The sequence below is a fragment of the Pipistrellus hanaki genome (genome assembly GCF_964339955.1).
Source record: "Pipistrellus hanaki genome assembly, chromosome: 2".
NCBI lineage: Eukaryota > Metazoa > Chordata > Mammalia > Chiroptera > Vespertilionidae > Pipistrellus > Pipistrellus hanaki.
The window spans coordinates 48,947,201-48,966,878 of NC_140504.1; the positions used below are offsets into that span (position 1 = coordinate 48,947,201).

Here is a 19,678-nt window from a genome sequence, read left to right on the forward strand (position 1 = left end):
ACAGTTTTATTGAACTATGATTCACACACCACAAAATTCGACCTCTTAAATTGAACAATTCAGTGATTTTATATATTCAGAATTGTGCAACCATTATCACTACTTAATTCCAGAAGATTTGCATTAACCCACAGAGAAACTTATTAGTAATCACTCCTTATTCCTCTCTCCCCCCAGCCCTGGCAACCATTAATCTACTTTTTATCTCCACATATTTGCCTACTCTGGACATGTCAAATCAATAGAATCCTACAGTATGTGGCCTTTTTATTTGGCATTTTTCACTTAGCATACTTTCAATTCATTCACACTGAAACATATTTAAGTATTCCATTTCTATTTATAACACAATAATCCACTGTGTAGATATACCAAATTCTATTTATCCATTAATCAGTTAATAAACATTTAGGTTGTTTCCACTTCTTGACTATTATGAATAATGATACTATGAACATTGGGTACAAGTTTTTATGTATTTACTTGTTTCTAATTAAATTTTTAATCCATCTAGAATGCTGTGACATAGGAATCTATTTCTTTCCTTCCAAAACATTAGCTAATCTGAATACAGAATCCTAGATTTTCATATCCTCCAACTCTTTTAAAATATATGTTTTCTCTCTCATCAATGTTTCTATTTCTATCCCATCTAAAAAAAAAATCAATAAAAACATATTTTTAAAAAGTTATCTTGTATAAGCAAAACTCAGTATAAATTTTTTCAGCAACTCTGTTGTCATTGCAACGCATCCAACTTGGTTTTGAAAAGAGTAACTTTCTCTTTACACTCATATTTCACTTAAACTAATGGATAAAATTATGAAACAGTAAGTACATTGAAGTAAGTACAGCTATTGATAAATATGTAAGCCCACTGCAATGAGCATAATGCACAGTTATATTAGAAAAGAGGCAGCATTCAGCATACCATGGGATTTAACATTGGCTTATGCTGTAGAAGTCAGTGAAGGGAGCATTTACTATGAGTAGGTCCTCGGGTTACATCGGAGATCCATTCCTATCTCTAATGCGATTTTCACCTAAATCGGAACCCACCTACATCAGCCCCTACATCACTCACATCGAGCACATACACAGCAGTATTGAAGTGAAACAGTAAAAAAAATTTAAAGATAACAATTCCTGACCTTAACCTGTGGTAAATAGACAATAAAAAACATACAGCACATATGTACATACGTTGAAATGACGGAACTTTTTTTTAAAAATAAATAAATGGGAGAGGGATGTAACCACACAACGACATAACCACGAAATGACGTCGTGTCTGACGTAACCCGAGGACTGCCTGTGCTAACTATCCTATATTGGGTCTTATTCTAATGGCTCTATTAATCCTGATTACTCAGGTTTAGTTCTTTTATTTGTTGAAATCTGTCTCTTTCATTGTGTTGGCTTTCTTTGGATGTCTGGTGATAGATTCTGGGCTCGTGTCTACTTGGGTAACTTGGGTGGAGGGAAGGCTATGATGAGCAGTAGTTGTTTCTTTGCCTTGAACTATTTTTTAAAAATATATTTTACTGATTTTTTTTAGAGAGGAAGGGAGATAGATAGATAGAAACATCAATGAGAGAGAAGCATCGACCAGCTGCCTCCTGCACGCCCCCCACTGGGGGATGTGCCCGCAACCAAGGTACATGCCCTTGACTGGAACCGAACCTGGTACCTCTCAGTCCCCAGGCCGACGCTCTATCCACTGAGCCAAACCGGCTAAGGCTGCCTTGAACTATTTTCAATGTGGTGCAGAAGAACTCCAAAAACTGTTCTGGAAATGACTGTTCCTCATTCTTGCCAAGTGTTACAAGTATTGGAGCAGGGAGGATGGGAAATGTCCTCTCTCCCCAACAATACCTTGTTGTTAGAATGCCAATGCTGTATGCCAAAGGGGTGAGGATTGTAGCCTGATAGCTGATATCCTCCTTCTGATATGTGGCACAGGCAGGGAAAGATACTTTTGCTGAGATTCCTCTACTCAGTCTTTTATCATAGGTCTCCCCTTTCCTTTCTACCTCTGCCATCTCCAGAAATGGGACTCACTCAGTACTGCATCATTTTCCTGCACTAATCTTCCTTCTGCTCCTGGGCTCCCCTCCGGACCTTCCCTCTCCTTTCCGCCTTTGGGGAGTTACTCAGTTTCTGATTTCCCCAAACTCTCCTCCTAGTTTTGTTTTTAACATACTTTTCATGTATTACAATACAGATCACTAATGTGAATAAACATGAATTCTATGAAAATTCCTATTTCCTCACATCATGCTACAGTTTTACTATATGCCACATTCAATGTATCTATTGTTTTTGGAAGTGCTACATCTATATTTATAAATTAATTTGGTATTTTAGGTTTGTGTACCATGGTTCTGCTAACCTCATGGTAGGGAAATTTGTCTTTCTTCTGGACAGTATAAATGACAAAAATACGTTTTTTAAAGATTTGCTAGGACTCTGTACTTTGAAGAGGTTTTTGCATGTGTGTCTGGAAATTTTTTATACAGATTTATTGTTGGCCATACAAAGGGTTCAGAAAGTAATTTACCTAACTCCCCAGAAAAAGCCATTTATAAAAATTTGATATATCTGACCAGATATATCTTATACAAATATATGTGGACACATATATACACATACTTATCCTACATACATGCATATGTATCATTTAACAAAATGGCATCATTTTACAACTTGCTTTTTCATTTTATATAGACAGCTTTCAGTATCAAAATACAGATAAAATTTATTCCTTAATAGTATACTATTGCTTGGATGTGCCATAATATATACTTCCAAAGAAACATTTATTTTCTTAAGTAATGTCGCTGTACAAATATATTTGTACTCTTTTAGATCTTGGATAAATTGCAATATTAGGGGTTAGACATGTTAGATATGCAATAAGGCATGTTAGACACTCTACCATAGTGTCTTCCATATATGTTTATGCCAACTGATTTTGGGTGGTAGATTTTAACAATTAGACCTTAAAACATGACACAGTAACCTGAGGCCATAAAATAAAGACAGATACATTTTACTGTGAAAGAACTGAAAATTTCTGTTAAGCAAAAATATCATATACAAAGTCGAGGCTTTTATCTTTTGGGAGAGAAAAACAAACTCTGATCATATTTATAATTAAAATTTAATTTAACATCTTTAAAACTAAAATGATGATAAAGTCTATGGAGGTAAGAATCAGTGTATCCTGCCCTCACAGAATATTTAGTGCTACATTCTTAGAACTGTCGCATTGCCTGGTACATAAGAGCTTCTTGTAATTAAATAAATATAAATAACCCAATAGAAAAATAGCAAATAAAAGTTATATACAAACAAAAAATGGCCAACAAATATAGACAAAAATGTTCAAACTTTAAACTCAAAAACGCAAATTATGACTTGGGGAAGTAAACATACAATATACAGATGATGTATCCCGGATGGTGTACCCCAGGGGTCTTACAGAATTGTACCCCTGACGCCTATTTAATTTTATTAACAATGTCACACCAAAAAATTCAATTGTATTAAAAAATATTTAATAAAAAATAAATAAAAACTGAACATTAAAAAAAACCCGCAAATTAAAGCGAAAAACTCTCATGAACCGTAAGACTGACAAAATTTAACAAGTGTAAACTGGCTCAACTTTTTGAACTCTAATGTAACAATCCTCTTAAAATTTTTAATATATTCTTCCACCATCAATTCTACTACCAGGAATTTAACTTACAGAAACACCTGCGTAATTATAAAGAAGTAGTTTCATTGCACCATTGTTTATAGAAGAAAACAACTGGAAGTGTCCATCAATCAAGAATTAAACTATGGGACATCTACATAATAAAGCAATATAAAAGACAAATGTCAAGGAGCATGTCTAAATGTTTAAAGGGAAATCCATGTGTGGAAGGAAAAGCACTATCCTAGACAGGACAATGGACAGCGAGTGTGGGCTGGAGGTTGGGAGAATAAAGGAAGAGTGCATACCAGAAAGGCAGATTGACAGCTGTTCGTCATCCACTGGAGATGCTTTCTGACTGTTCTTCCCACCTCCCACTTGATTTTCTAGGGTGACTCCACCGCCCATCAGAGGAGCCTCCAGCGGGCTTTTACAATAAGGGTGGTCCAGCAACTTAGAACTAAGAATGTTCTGCTTGAGAGGTCCATCCTCATCCATCTGGTACGAGCCCTCTTTCTGAACAGTCTCTTCGGACACAGGCCCATCTACATTACTTACAGATTGATCTGCCCCAGACACTGGCAATTTTACTGTGTCATTACTTGTCCGATTTTCCTGACCAAGAGTCACAGTTTCTCTTTCGGTTTCTGAGATAAACACGTTACTAGAATGATGGTCTGGTAAGGGGATGTCATGAATTAGCTCTGGAAACTCCCACTTAGGAGGGGAAGAGGGTGACTGGTCCCAGGTGTATGTGGCACCGCCATTCTGTTGGTCAGGGAATGCTTCAGCTAAACTAAGCTCCTTGCCCAAGAAAGGGCTTCCTTTAGCGCAGCCATCAGGCACGTGCGAGTTCTTTCCCTTCGTCACAGCACTGCTGTCCATGTCTGGGAAGGGTGGTTGATGCCGACAAGAAGGGTCTTTCAGTTCTGGGGAAGGGAATGGGCTGCAATTGCCACCCTCACTGTTCTCCCTAAGGGTCTCCTGATGGTCCCCAGTGACCTGCACCCAGCTTTGCTGGGCTTTTTTTAGCTTGCAAACTTTGCTCTTTGTTCTGAAGTGCTGGGATCGGAGAATCCTGTACCGAAATCTAATCATGGATAATTTCTCATACATCATAAGAGGAGATCCTTTTGTTCTTCTATGTTGGTTAAGTTGGAACTTTTTTGGAGTCAGAGGTCCCCTCTTCCTGTGGTGCTCCAGTCCTCGGCAGCAGCCATAACAAAAGCGCTTTCTCTTATGGTTGCTCAAGGTGACCACAACCGTGCCACTCTCCCCATTGAACTTCATCGGAAAGTCAGAAGCTTGCAGCTCCGTCCTGGGTCTGTGACCAACAGCCTGATCTAAAACACTATTTGCTGGTAAGTCAGCCACTGCCTGCGAGAGATTTTTCCCTCCGTGGTCCTCATGGTCACAGTTCTCTGCTGACAGCAACTTCTCTGCTTGGCGTTTCCGGAGGGTCCTTGAGTGTTTACTGCCGTTTCTTTTCACTTTAGAGGACAGAGGACTAACGTTTTCAGCAGCCACAGTCAACTTTGTCTTATCAAAAAGGGGTTCATCCTGGATCCAAGTTTGCTGGGCGTGAAGGGCCTTCTTTCTGCACTGGAAACGCCTCGCCTGCCTGCTCCAGGTAACTGGCCTTCCCAACTTTGCTTTCAGAATGCACAAGTGCTGGTGAAAGTAGAACTTCTTAAAACCTCCAAACCCAGTATTCCATTTCTCAGAAAAAGCTAAGCGGATTCCTTTCCTCCATAGAATTTTCCTCTGTTTTTTCATCTTTCTGATACATAATGAGATCTGGATGTAGCTGTAAAGAAGAAAAAGAAAAGTTACATTTCTACCCTAAAAATTAGGTCATAAAGAGCCCTGGCTGGGTAACTTGGTTAAAGCATCACCCAGATACACTAAGGCTGCAAGTTCGATCCCGTTAGGACACATACAAAATCAGCCAACATGGGTGGATATAGCAAGTTGATGATTCTGTCTATCCCTTCCTTTCTCTATGAAAAAAATCAATAAAAAAAATTTAGGTCAAGCTTGGCCAATGTGGCTTGGTTGGGTGTCATCCTGTGCACTGAAAGGTTGCCAGTTCAATTCCAGGTCACATGCCCAGGTTGTGAGTCTGATCCCAGGTAGGGGGCATGCAGGAGGCCACTGATTGATGCACCACTCTCACATCAATGTTTTGCTCTCTCTCTACCCTCTTCCTTCCTCTCTCTAAAAAATCAGTAAAAAAGTCTTTAAATAAATTTAGATTATAGAGATATATTCACAAAAATATAAATTTAAAAAAATGAATAAAGAGAGGACAAAAAGTTCAACTTAGACTATCAGACACAATGAAATCCTACATGATCAAGGGATTCCCCACGGTGAAAGTTGAGGAGAAAGTCATGGGTACTCTAACATGACCCTGTTTGCTATACCTACCCACAATAAAATAAGTTTTAAGAATCATTTCCCAATATGCAAGGACTAAATGCATGTTTACCTCAGTTCCCTCCCTGAATCCCATTAAGATAACAAACATGGGTTTTAAAATGGTAAAAACACTCAAGGACAAAGATAATGAAAAAGGAAATGAGAGCAATACTATTTTTAAAAGAAGCAGCCGAAACTGGTTTGGCTCAGTGGATAGAGCGTTGGCCTGTGGACTGAAAGGTCTCAGATTCAATTCCGTCAAGGGCATATACCTTGGTTGCAGGCACATCCCCAATAGGAGGCAGCTGATCGATGTTTTTCTCTCATCGATGTTTCTAACTCTCTATCCCTTTCCCTTCCTCTCTGTAAAAAAATCAATAAAAATATGTTTAAAAAATAAATTAAAAAATAAAAGAAGAGCCGGGACCGGTTTGGCTCAGTGGATAGAGCGTCTGAAAGGTCCCGGGTTCAATTCCGGGCAAGGGCATGTACCTTGGTTGCGGGCACATCCCCAGTAGGGGGTGTGCAAGAGGCAGCTGATGGATGATTCTCTCTCATCGATGTTTCTGACTCTCTATCCCTCTCTCTTCCTCTCTGTGAAAAATCAATAAAATATAGATTTTTTTTAAAAAGTTTTAAAAAAATAAAAGAAGAAAGCAGATGAATGAGTATTAACAGACTTAGAAGGCCAAAAGAGCAGAAATTAAGCCAGCAGTAGCGGAAGCAAAGAGGCAAGCTACAGGACCTCAGAAAGGCTTAAGAATTGAAAGCAATAATATAATACCTATCAGGATAGGAGGGGAGTGGAAAAATGAAGAACTGGTTCAAAGTCTGAATAAAAAACAAACCCTATGATTCCTTCTCCTATCTTGACAGAAAACAAAAGTTTTACTTTCTAGGGCACATGTGTCAAACACAAGGCCCGCGGGCCAAATCCAGCCCTCCAGGCCTTGCAATGTGGCCCGCACCGCGCTGTCATCACTGCACTCCGCAGTCAGTTTATGACATTGTCAGTTTATGACTGTTCAGTAAACCATTCGGCCCGTGATTTAGGCTGGATTTTAGATTTTGGCCCCTTCTCTGATTGAGTTCGACACCCCTATTCTAGGGAGTCCATTAAATTAAGGTCCACAAAACTGGGGGTTTACTGTACAGTAAATTCAAACTGAAATAAATAAAAACAATAATAAATGAACCTTACTGTATTACAAATAATCAAGGTAACCAGAATGAAAGGAGTAGACCAGAAAAGAATTAGCCAAAGTAAATTTCGAAAACTGTGTAAGATGAGAAACAAAAAAAACTATACAAATACTATACTTCAGTTATTGAATTTTTCGCAGAGAGATGAAATTCTGAAACTGCTTTGTCTTTATTCTAAAACTAGTGGCCCAGTACATGAAATTCATGCACATTAAAAGGGGATTAATGCAGTATTTCCCAAACTTTTGACATATGTGTACCCCTTCTATAATTTTCGTAACGCTGAGTACCCCTCGTACTCATGAGAACATAGAATTAGGCGCAGCTAAGCACGGGGCAGTGCATATCCCCACCGAACTCCGGTGCAATGCGTACCCCCACCAAACTCTTCCCGGACCCCTGGGGGTACGGGTACCACACTTTGGGAAACACTGAATTAGAGGAAATAATTTAACATTGCTATTTGCCCTTTCTCTATAATAGAAGTGTCAGAGATGAAAGAAAATTAGTAAAATGTATATGAAAACCTTCCTCCTGTCAGAATCTGGGGCTCACCATGGAACCCAGAGTCCAGTCCCTGCCCACCCACATGCACTTCAAAATTGCATGAGACCCAGACCCGGACAGTCCCCCACACCCATTGGGCTAGATCCAGACCCGGCCAGTCCCACCCTTGTCAAGCCCCGCTGGGCAGGGGGCATAGCCTCAGGCCCCCTGGCCCATGCCAGGGTTGGGGTGTGGCCTGAGGTCCCCCAGCCCAGATAGGGGTGGAGGGCGTGCCTTGAGGTCCTCTGTTAAGCCCCGCCAGGTGGGGGACACCGCCTGAGATCCCCTGTCAAGCCCCACCTGGTGAGGGGCCTGGCACTGGGGCAGGGGGAACAGCCTGAGGTCCCCTAGTCCAGCAGGAGGACAGGAAGCGCACCATGAGGTCCCCTGTCAAGCCCCGCCAGGCGGGGAGTGTGGCCTCAGATCCCAGAGCCTGGCAATGGGGCGGGGAGTGTGGCCTGAGGTCCCCTAGCCTGATGCCAGGGCAGGGGGCACTGCCTGAGGTCCCCTGTCAAGCCCGGCTGGGTGGGGAATGCAGCCTGAGGTTCCCTGTTAAGACCCACAGGGGTGAAGGAGGGCATGGGAAGGATGTAGCCTCAGATCCCTGCTGATTGCTTGTTAAGGCTCCTTATGGGAACTTGGCCTTAGCTGTGGGTGCAGCCATCTATGTGATGAAGTGATGGTCAATTTGCATATTCCCTCTTTATTATATAGGATTAATCAAATAAGTTCATATGTTGTGGGTAACTAGAACTAGGATTCACACTGTTGGTGAAGTTACAAGTAATGAGAGAGACAAAGTGAGATAGCTCTGAATCTGTAGGGACAGACAGAAACCAGAGGTATTTGTATGAACACACACACACACACACACACACACACACACAGAAATCTAAAAGTGTGCACACACATACTGGTAAATTTATTTTCTAGCTCTGTCCATTTAAGAGTCTATTAGCAATAGCAACCCAGTAGCAATGCGCCCTCCAGCACGCAGATCTTGGTTTCTAAATATTACTCTACACTTAAATGGCTGATTCCAGAGCTGGGGCAGAGGAAGTATAAGATAAACCTGGAATATTGTTGTAGTGCCAGAAGGTATACAAGTGCTCAAAAATTTATAAGACATGCCGGGATCGGTTTGGCTCAGTGGATAGAGCGTCGGCCTGCAGACTGAAAGGAACCGGGTTCAATTCTGGGCAAGGGCATGTACCTTGGTTGCAGGCACATCCCCAGTAGGGGGTGTGCAAGAGGCAGCTGATCGATGATTCTTTCTCATGGATGTTTCTAACTCTCTATCCCTCTCTCTTCCTCTCTGTGAAAAATCAATAAAATATATATTTTTTTAAAATTTATGAGACATGTCAAAAAGACACAGGAGATAACTTTAAGAGACTCACAATGGCCAAAAAACACATACTGAGCAAATGAATATAAAATGATAGTAATGGGGCCTGGCCAGTGTGACTCAATGGTTGAGCATTGACCTATAAACCAGGAGGTCCCAGTTTGATTCCCGGTCGGGGTGCATGCCCAGATTGCAGGCTCAATTCCCAGATTGGTGCAGAAGGCAGCTAATCAATTATTCTCCTTCATCATTGATGTTTCTAACTCTCTTTCTCCATCTCCCTCTATTTCTGAAATCAATAAATATCTTATCTAATAAAAGAATAATATACAAATTGACCATACCTCTGCTATACCCGCCAGCCATGCCCACCAGCCACACCCACCAGCCAATCAGAGCAAGTATGCAACTTAACCCCAACCAAGATGGCTGCAGCCACAGAGAGCAGGAGGGAAGCTTGAGTTTCTCTGGCAATAAAAGAAGCCAAGCTTTCTGCCTGCCCTAGACAGCCTAAGCCTCCACTCAAGGCTACAAAGTTTCAACTATAGAAGGTAAACAAATCCAAACAGAAATGGCAGCAGCCACCAAGCGAGCAGAAGACTTGGCTGCCGTTCCAGGCTACAAAATTTCAATTGTAGAAGGTAAATAAATTCCAGATACCAGGGCCTCCACTTGGGTCACCAGGGGGCGTGGCTGGCCTGCAAACCACCACAGGCCCCTCGCTCAGGCCACCCCACACCCCAAGGGAACCCCCATCCTGATCTGGGATACCCTTCAGGGCAAACCAGCTGGCCCCCACCCGTGCACCAGGCCTCTATCCTATCTAATAAAAGAGTAATATGCAAACTGACCATCACTCCAACATACAAGATGGCTGCCCCCATGTAGTCAAAGATCCTGTCCCTATGTGGACACAAGATGGCCACCACAAGATGGCCAGCAAGGGAGGGCAGTTGGGAGGCACCAAGGAAGGGCAGTTGGGGGTGATCAACCCTGCAGGGGAGGGCAGTTAGGGGTGACCAGGCCGGCAGAGGAGGGAAATTGGGGGCAAATAGGCAGGCAGGGGAGCAGTTAGACATCAATCAGGCTGGCACGGGAATGGTTAGGGAGTGATCAGGCTGGCAGGCAGAAGCAGTTAAGGGGCAATCAGGAAGGCAGGCAGGTGAGCAGTTGGGAGCCAGTAATCCTGGATTATGAGATGGATGTCCGACTGCCTGTTTAGGCCTGATCCTGGTCAGACATCCCTCGAGGGACCCAGATTGGAAGGGTGCAGGCTGGGCTGAGGGACATCACCACCCCTCCCCCACCCTATGCATGAATTTCGTGCACCAGGCCTCTAATCTATATCTAGAAAAGCCTAAGCATCCGTCCAACCAGTAGCTATGATATGCAATGACCACCAGGGAGCAGACACTCTGACCGGTAGCTATGATGTGCACTGACCATCAGGGGGCAGACACTCAATGCAGGAGCTGCTGAGCTGTGGTGAGTTGGTAACTGCAGTTCTCAGGTGACACAGCAAGAAGTAGAGAGGAGAAACCCTGATTCTGGAGTGTGTTACCCAAGAACCACCTTCTCGTCATCCAAGACCCCTGGGGTGATGTCAGAGGGCTGTTTTTGGCCTGATCCTTGCAGGCCAGGCCGAGGAACCCTACCAGTGCACGAATCTGTGCACCAGGTCTCTAGTGTGTGTGTATGTGTAACCACACACACACATACACACACACACACACACACACACACACACACAGGCACGCACAGGCATGGATTCGTGCACAGGGTGGGGGATGTGTCCCTCAGCCCAGCCTGCACCCTCTCCAATCTGGGACATCCCTCTCACAATCCAGGATTGCTGGCTCCCAACTGCTCGTATGCCTGCCTTCTTGATTGCCCCTAACCACTCCCCTGCCAGCCTGATGGATGCCTAACTGCTCCCCTGCAGGCCTAGTCACCCCTAACTGCCCTCTCCTGCAGGCCTGTACCCCACCCTCAGCTGTGCATCCACCAAATCCAAAGATTGTTTTACCCTCTCAATCCAGATACTAAATCTCTAGTTACCATGTATGGGACAAAAAGGTCATATCTATCTGAAAGTATTTTTCTTAAATAGACTGTCATACAATTGCTTATATATATATAATTTTTTTTTCTTCACTTTCACCTTTCTAGTACATGACACCACTAATCTTGAAAAATTTTAAAGGCTCTGAAACAAAAAATATGACTACACGTTGGCTTTCTCAAGTCTGCTAATCCATTCTGCTAATCTGCTTTCCAGCTTCCAGAATTTTGTTATTCTCACTGCTTCTATTCTTTGTCATTTGGGTTCTAAAAAACCCACATACTTCTCTAGTGTTTAATGACTTCTCAGGCTGAAATGGAATTAAATGTGTATTATCATTCCAATATCTTTACAACATATTGTTGAATGAAAATAAGCCAAACCCCAAGTTGTTATGAACCCACTGTGGTGAAAGAAAAAAAATGTAAGTATATTTGAATATTTATAGGGGACAAATGTCTAAAAGAATATACACCAAACCATAATAGTTTACATCCATAGTTCTGAAATTGTGTGCCAAGGCACCGAGATGCTGCAGTCAATTTACAAGGATGTTATAAGATACTAGAGGCCCTACGCATGAAATCATGTGCGAGTAGGGTCCCTAGGCCTCGCCTGTGATCAGGACCATCTTCTGCCTGCTTGCCAGCCCCGCCTCGCTCTGCCACCACCCACCCTGGTCCCCCGTGGTCGCCCTTTCACCATCCTGCTATTGGGGCCTGCAGGCTGGGGAAGGGACCAAGAGGTTGGCTATTCTGCCTGCTTGCCAGTCCCCAGTCCTGCCCTCCCGTCCCTTACCCTGGTTCCCTGTTTGCCATTGTCGTTCAGAGCCTGCAGGCCCAGGGGAGCAGGGCTGGGAAGGGACCAATAGGCGGTCAATGCACCTCATAGTGACTGGGATGTTATAAGATACTAGAGCTGTCATTTTTCATGGTGAAGGGACTGGATCCATGATGATGAGAACACCTTGGCAGCTGTGACAATGGCAGCAGCAGCGGGGCGATGGGGCTGGCACCTTTCCCCCATCAGCCCAGTCACCTCCTGCAGAGGAAGGCCAGACTGTGGCTTAGGCCCGCTCCCCATCAGTAGGACATCTACTTAGGGCTCCCAGTCTGTGAGAGGGGGCAGGCTTGGTTGAAGGACACCCCCCCACACCCAGTGCACGAATTTCATGCACTGGGCCTCTAGTATACAATAATGTCTCAAAACAGGTCAGGAATTGGCAGCAGCGTGTTCTATAAGAGGGGGTTGGTAAATATGGTGTTAAAAACAAAAGGATTGGTCAAATCAATTAGATACCCTCCCTCTTTCCTCAAAACCAGCCTACTGCCCCTTCACCATTTTTGCAGAAACTTGGAGCATTATTTTCTAGGCTAGAACAGCACTGTGCAATAAAATTTTGCACTGACAAAACTATCCTACATCTGCCTTGTCTAATATGGTAGCCTCTGAACAGATGGTTATTAATCACTGAGGTGCCACCGAGGAACTAAATCTTTAATTTTACTTAATTTCAATTATTTAAGTTGCTACATGTGGCTTGCGGCTATTAGACAATGTAGCTCTAGAGGGTAAAACAAAAGATTCCTGGACCGGGAAATACCTAGTACATCTGAGAATGAGGGTATCATATTAAAAATAGTTGAGTTTAAATGAACCTAAGTGAGGGCTTACATACTGTATGTTAAGGCTTCTATCCTTATCCCCGATTTAGCTACCAGACTGCTGGGGTAAGCTCTAAGCCGGAGATTTGAAGATTCTTCTTTGGAAAATCTAACTAGCTGAAGAAATAAGACAATACTGCTAATAAAGACTCCAGCAACTGCACCCTAAGACTGACAAATCCCAAGCTTGTGCCCAGAGCACATGTAATTAAAATTAAAAGCAACGTCCCCATGAGGTCCCGTTACATTTCTGCACCTGTATTCTCAGCCATGTTTTATGTGTTCATGTTCACTAATTAACAACATTCCTTGAAAAATAACACAAACACAAGGAAAACAGAAGTGAGCTTTCAACTATTAGGTACTCACCGACCCTAAGACAGCCCAAATTCTGAATAATCTTTAAGGGGCCCAATATTTAGGTAGAATTTTTTTAACTTTTTAAAAAATATATTTTTATTGATTTTTAGAGAGGAAGGGAGAGGGATAGAGAGATAGAAACATCAACGATGAGAGAGAAACACTGATAGGCTGCCTCCTGCACGCTCCCTACTGGGGATAGAGCCCGCAACCTAGGCATGTGCCCTTGGCTGGAATCAAACATGGGACCCTTCAGTCCAGAGGCTGACACTCTTATCCACTGAGCCAAACCAGCTAGGGCTGGGTAGAAATTTTAAGGGCAGCTACTGGACAAGTTAACTAGAGCATTACTATGAAAAAGTTTTTTCTTTTAGAGGTAAAAAGACAGTAATGAGAATAGCTGTTTCTAGTAAACAAACAGGAGTGGGGTTACCCATCTCAGAAAAATGACAGAATAAATGGTTTGCAGTAGGAAACAAGATTAAAAACAAAACGAATATTTCCCATTGGCATCAGAGGACATGATTAAATCATAAAGAAGATCAAGACTGAGAACTGGAGACTTGTACATTTATGGTACTTACAGATGATACTTTCTTCACATTCAGCCACCAGATACAAAGTGGATTAAGTATCCAATTTCAGTCTCAAGTCCTTACAGATACAGAAGATTACGTCAAGGACCAGTGAAAAATGGACTTCTAAACTCCACTTTTCACTGAATCTTCAAGTTGTTATATTAACCCTGCCTTTGTTTCTATGTTAACTCTTTAATGTAAGGTTTTTTAAATTCTCTTTAAAAAATTTTTTTCGCCGAAACTGGTTTGGCTCAGTGGTAGAGCGTCGGTCTGCGGACTGAAAGGTCCCAGGTTCGATTCCAGTCAAGGGCATGTACATTGGTTGCGGGCACATCCCCGGTAGGGGGTATGCAAGAGGCAGCTGGTCGATGTTTCTCTCTCATTGATGTTTCTAGCTCTCTATCCCTCTCTCCTCCTCTCTGTAAAAAATCAATAAAATATATATATTTTTAAATTTTTTTCCTTCACCATTAATCCCCTGTGCCCTCTTCCACCTCCACTCACTCCTTCCCCACTTTAATGTCAGTTTAGATTAAAATTGTGACACCAGGTTCATATTTATCGTTTCTAAATACCTCTTCTTAAAAAGTTAGCTCTATCAGAATATGAAATTAAACAATTTTTAAAAATTCAAAATTAAAATATTTTAAACTCACAAAAATAAAAAATTTAGAGACTCAGCAGGTTGGTTTTTCATAAGTCAGATATCATTTGTTTCTCTAGGTTAGGAATTCATAGACTACCTGTTAACATGGCTTTTTTAAAAATACATTTTTTATTAATTTTTAGAGAGAAGGGAGGGAGATAGAGAGAGAGAAAAACATGGATGAGAGAGAAACATCATCACTCGGCTGTTTCCTGAATGCCCCCAACTGGGGATCAAGCCCGAAAATCAGGCATGTGCCCTGACTGGGAACCAAACCAGTGACCTCTTGGTTTGATGCTTAACCACTGAGCCACACTGGCTGGGCTAACATGGCTTTTTTAATCAGCGAATTTAGAATGTCCTTTGTCATCTGGCTGTAGAAAGTTAATATGCTAAAAACTGGGTCATTTTTAGAAAGAAAATAATTTAGCATCTCCCTTTAGAGCAGAGGTGGGGAAATTTTTTTCTGCCAAGGGCTATTTGAATATTTATAACATTATTTTAGGGACATACAAAATTATCAACTTAAAAAAATTACTGTGCTATCTTTGGTCAAACATTTTTTAATAAATTTTTATTTTTCAGATTATTACAATTGTTCCCTCTTTTTACCCCCCATAGCTTTCTCTCCCCCCCCCTTCCTAACCCACCCTCTGCTCTTACTCCCTGCCCTCACTGTCCTCATCCATAGGTGTACAATTTTTGTCCAATCTCTTCCCACACACCTCACACCCTTTCCCCCCAAAAATTGTCAGTCCACTTCCTTTCTATGTCCCTGGTTCTATTATATTCACCAGTTTACTCTATTCATCAGATGTTTTATTCACTTGATTTTTAGATTCACTTGATGATATGTATTTGTTATTCATAATTTTTTATCTTTTTTTTCTACTTCCTCTTCTTAAAGGATACCTTTCAGAATTTCATATAATACTGGTTTGTCGGTGATGAATTCCTTTAGCTTTTTCTTATCTGTGAAGCTCTTTATCTGACCTTCCATTCTGAATGATAGCTTTGTTGGGTCGAGTAATCTTGGTTGTAGGTTCTTGCTATTCATCACTTTGAATATTTTTTGTCACTCCCTTCTGGCCTGCATAGTTTCTGTTGAGAAATCAGCTGACAGTCCTATGGGTACTCCCTTGTAGGTAACTGTTTTTCTCTTGCTGCTTTCAAGATTCTGACTTTTGCCCTTGGCATTTTAATTATGATGTGTCTTGGTGTGGTCCTCTTTGGATTCCTCTTGTTTGGGGTTCTGTGCGTTTCCTGGACTTGTAACTCTTACTTTTTTCACCAGGTAGGGAAAGTTTTCTGTCATTATTTCTTTCAATAAGCCTTCCAATATCCTGCTCTCTCTCTTCTTCTGGCACCCCATAAGTTGGATATGTGTACGCTTAAAGCCATCCCAGAGGCTTCTTTTTTTTTTCAAATATATTTTATTGATTTTTCACAGAGAGGAAGAGAGAGGGATAGAGAGTTAGAAACATCGATGAGAGAGAATCATCGATCAGCTGCCTCTTGCACACCCCCTACTGGGGATGTGCCCGCAACCAAGGTATATGCCCTTGCCTGGAATCGAACCCGGGACCTTTCAGTCCGCAGGCCGACGCTCTATCCACTGAGCCAAACCGGTCCTAGCCCAGAGGCTTCTTACACTAAATCCTCACACTTTTGGGTTCTTCTTTCTGCCTCTCTGGTTGGGTGTTTTTTGTTTCCTCATATTCCAGCCGAAACCGGTTTGGCTCAGTGGTAGAGCGTCGGTCTGCGGACTGAAAGGTCCCAGGTTCAATTCCGGTCAAGGGCATGTACATTGGTTGCGGGCACATCCCCAGTGGGGGGTGTGCAGGAGGCAGCTGGTCGATGATGTTTCTCTTTCATCAACGTTTCTAGCTCTCTATCTCTCTCCCTTCCTCTCTGTAAAAAAATCAATAAAATATATATATTTTTTTAAAATCTTCGGTTTGACTCTTGGGGTACGTTGATCTACAGTTTTCTGTATATTCTTTATTTCAGACAGTGTATAGGTTTTCACTACCTTGCTCTCTCTTCTTCTGGCATCCCCCATAATTATGTTGGTACGCTTGAAGTTGTCCCAGAGGTCCTTACACTATCTTCATAGTTTTGGATTCTTTTTTCTTTTTCTGGTTGTGTTTTTCACTTCTTTGTATTTCAAACCTTTGATTTGATTCTTGCTATCCTCTAGTCTGCTATTGGGTGTTAGTATTTTTTATTTCAGTCAGTGTATGCTTAACCCTTTGCACTCTGAACCATTCTGGACATTGGCTACCAGCTACTCGACGCTACTTTGCGGCGGAAACTCAATTCCCCGTAATCACTAATAAACTGCAATGTCCCCTGAGAGGGGACATCCCAGTGATATGCTAGAACTCTGATGTCCCCTGAGAGGGTACAGCGGAGTGCAAAGGGTTAATTTCTAGTTGGTCCTTTTTCATATCCTCCAGCGTCTCACTAAATTTATCAGCCTTTTCTAGAAAATTCTTGAAAAACCTTATAACCATGGTTTTGAACTCTATCCAGTTATTTGCTTTCCTCCATTTCTTTCATTTGTGACCTGTTTCTCTGTCTCCGCATTTTGGCTGCTTCCCTGAGTTGATAGAGTGGCTTTGTATGCTAGGTGTCCTATAGGACCCAGTGGCTCAGCTTCCCATTACCTGAGGTGGACACTCTTTATGCACCCCTTTGTGGGCTGTGTGCACAGTCTTGTAGTTAAACCTTGATTTTTGTTGGTATCACTGGGAGGAACTGACCTCCACACCAACTGGCTGTGAGGAACAGCTGTGTCTATGATGGGAGAATTTTGTGCTAGAGACACCCTTATGAGGCAAGACTTGCTCCCGTGGGGCTTTGGTGCTCACTGAGTCTGCCCCCTGAGTATGTCCCTTATGGATCTGAGAAGCTGTAATCTGGATGGTCCTACTCTGATCCCTGGATACACTGGCTCTTAGATCTCCTAGGAGGTGCTAATTTAGCCTCTGCCTGAGGCCACCCAGCAAGAGTTGCAGAGAGATCTGCAGATTCTCTTCTTTGTTTGGGTTTTGGAGGTGCCCAGATGAGGCCCAGCTGTGAAGTAATGCAAGCTACTGTGGGGCCTTAGGTCTTTTTTTGGATGTTCTGGGTCTCACTCACTCTGCTGCAGTTTGTTAGGTAAGTTTAGATTTCAAAGGTCCAAGCCATTCATATGTAAAAGCCTCTGCACACAGCTTGGATGGGGCAGTCTCAGGGCAGAGCAGACAGCAATGGCTTTCCGTCAGCCCTGCCCTAAGAGGCCCCAGGATCTCAGTGTTCCTTGGTAATCACTGCAAGCACCTCTGAGAAAAAGCCACCCTCGAGTTCTGCCTGCTGCCAGACAGTAAAGTTTCTCCTAGTATGAGTCTGGGTCCCCAGAGTCTCGCCCAGAACTGGAGTTCAGAGCAGTTGGGAGCTTTTGTCTCCCTCCCGCTTGAAAAAGACAGCCGTGTACTCAGTTGCTTGCCCTCTCCACACAAGTGTTCACGTCTCTGTACCTCTGCACTTTACTTCCGCAGCTCCTTTGAGTCTCAGTGTGCGTTTCTCTTCCCTTTTAGTTGTAGAATTTCCACTTAACCAGGCTCTCTATGGTTCTGGATGATGTCCATTTTGTCTTTTAGTTGTAGCTTTGAAGTTATTGTGCGAGGCAGCAAGTTCAGGTGTTTACGGTACCTGTGCCGCCATTTTGGTTTCTCTCTGGTCAAACATTTAATTCACTCACCGCTAATGCCTTCACAGAGCCAGACCAAATGATTTTGTGGGCTGTATTTGGCCTGCAGGCCCGATGTTCCCCACCTCTGCTTTAGAAGATTTGTGATATAGTGTTCATTTCTGACTTTATTACTAACACAGAATAGAAATTACTGGAGCAATGAGAAGGCTATCAAAGAATAATGTGAGGGTGAATATATTTTCCTGATGGCCTATTACCTTAATAATTATTTATATATTAACCACCCCTCTCCCCCACAAAATAGTCATAAGCTTTTCACTATAAACGATAAGAAAAATACACATGAGGCACTGTTACCACCTCATTAGCTGATGCTTTCTTGACATCTATCAAAATTTTAAAATCAGTAGCACAGTACAATTTAACCAAGGAAAGAAAGTAAAAATTCAAGGACAAGCTTAAAGCAAACAGTGAAAGCCTTTAGTTAAATCAGGTGTTTACAAGGCAATATAGAGCTCAATTCTCAAACTGAGTTCCTCTTAGGAAGCTGGCTAGTGACACAAAGTTAAGTGCTCATGCATATCAGAATGGGGGGAGGGAGGGAGTCTGCATATAGTGCACTGGGTTTACGATCGATAAGCCAATACAAAAGCAAAATATTCACAAAATGGAATTTTCCCATGGTTTATGAAGGCTGGCAAAAAACCTATTAAAAATTTGATTAAAATTATTCTTCCAACAAACAAACCTAAACATTTAATAAGAAATTTTACTGTAAAATCTACTTTTATCAAAGAGTATTAAGGAATCTAACTGCATAGAAAGCTATAAAAACTAAATTGCATATACTGACTTAAATAATTTGTTTTTAAGTTCTGGGCTCAAAGCACTACAAAACCTGAAATAGTACTATTGATTCAAATGAGATCATTTGTTAAGGGAAGGAAAAGAAAAGAGAAAAATATTAAGAAGGCAACAAATTAGCCCTGGCTGGTTTGTCTCAGTGGACAGAGCGTCAGCCTGTGGACTCAGGGGTCCCGGGTTCGATTCTGGTCAAGGACATGTACCTTGGCCGTGGGCACATCCCCAGTGGGGGATATGCAGGAGGAAGCTGATCAATGTTTCTCTCTCATCGATGTTTCTAACTCTGTTTCCCTCCCTCTCCCTTCCTCTCTGTAAAAAATCAATAAAATATATATATTTTTTAAAATTATTTGGGCATGACACTCATCTTTGAGTCTGTTTATAAACTAAAGTGTGAAACCTGATCTATATCTGTGTTTTCAAACCTTGAGTAACCTGAGAAGCTTTTTAAAAACTACAAATGCCCAGGTTCCTCTTCAGATCCACTAAAGTAGTGTCCAGGCTCCTGGGGTTTGGTTTTAATTCCCGACTGTCTCTAATGTCCAGCCAAGTCTTGGAACCACCAGATTGATGACTCTCAATGTCC

The 19,678-nt window shown here is 42.2% G+C and overlaps 1 protein-coding gene across 1 annotated transcript in view; it reads right to left on the reverse strand.

Moving 5' to 3' along the window:
• SENP5 (SUMO specific peptidase 5) overlaps window positions 1-19,678 on the reverse strand; it is a 52,063-nt gene that overhangs the window by 30,409 nt on the left and 1,976 nt on the right. The window contains exon 2 of the mRNA XM_084871620.1: window positions 4,012-5,510. Within this exon, the coding sequence (XP_084727746.1) occupies window positions 4,012-5,479 (1,468 nt within the window). The 5' untranslated portion in view covers window positions 5,480-5,510. The remainder of the gene's footprint in view (window positions 1-4,011; window positions 5,511-19,678) is intronic.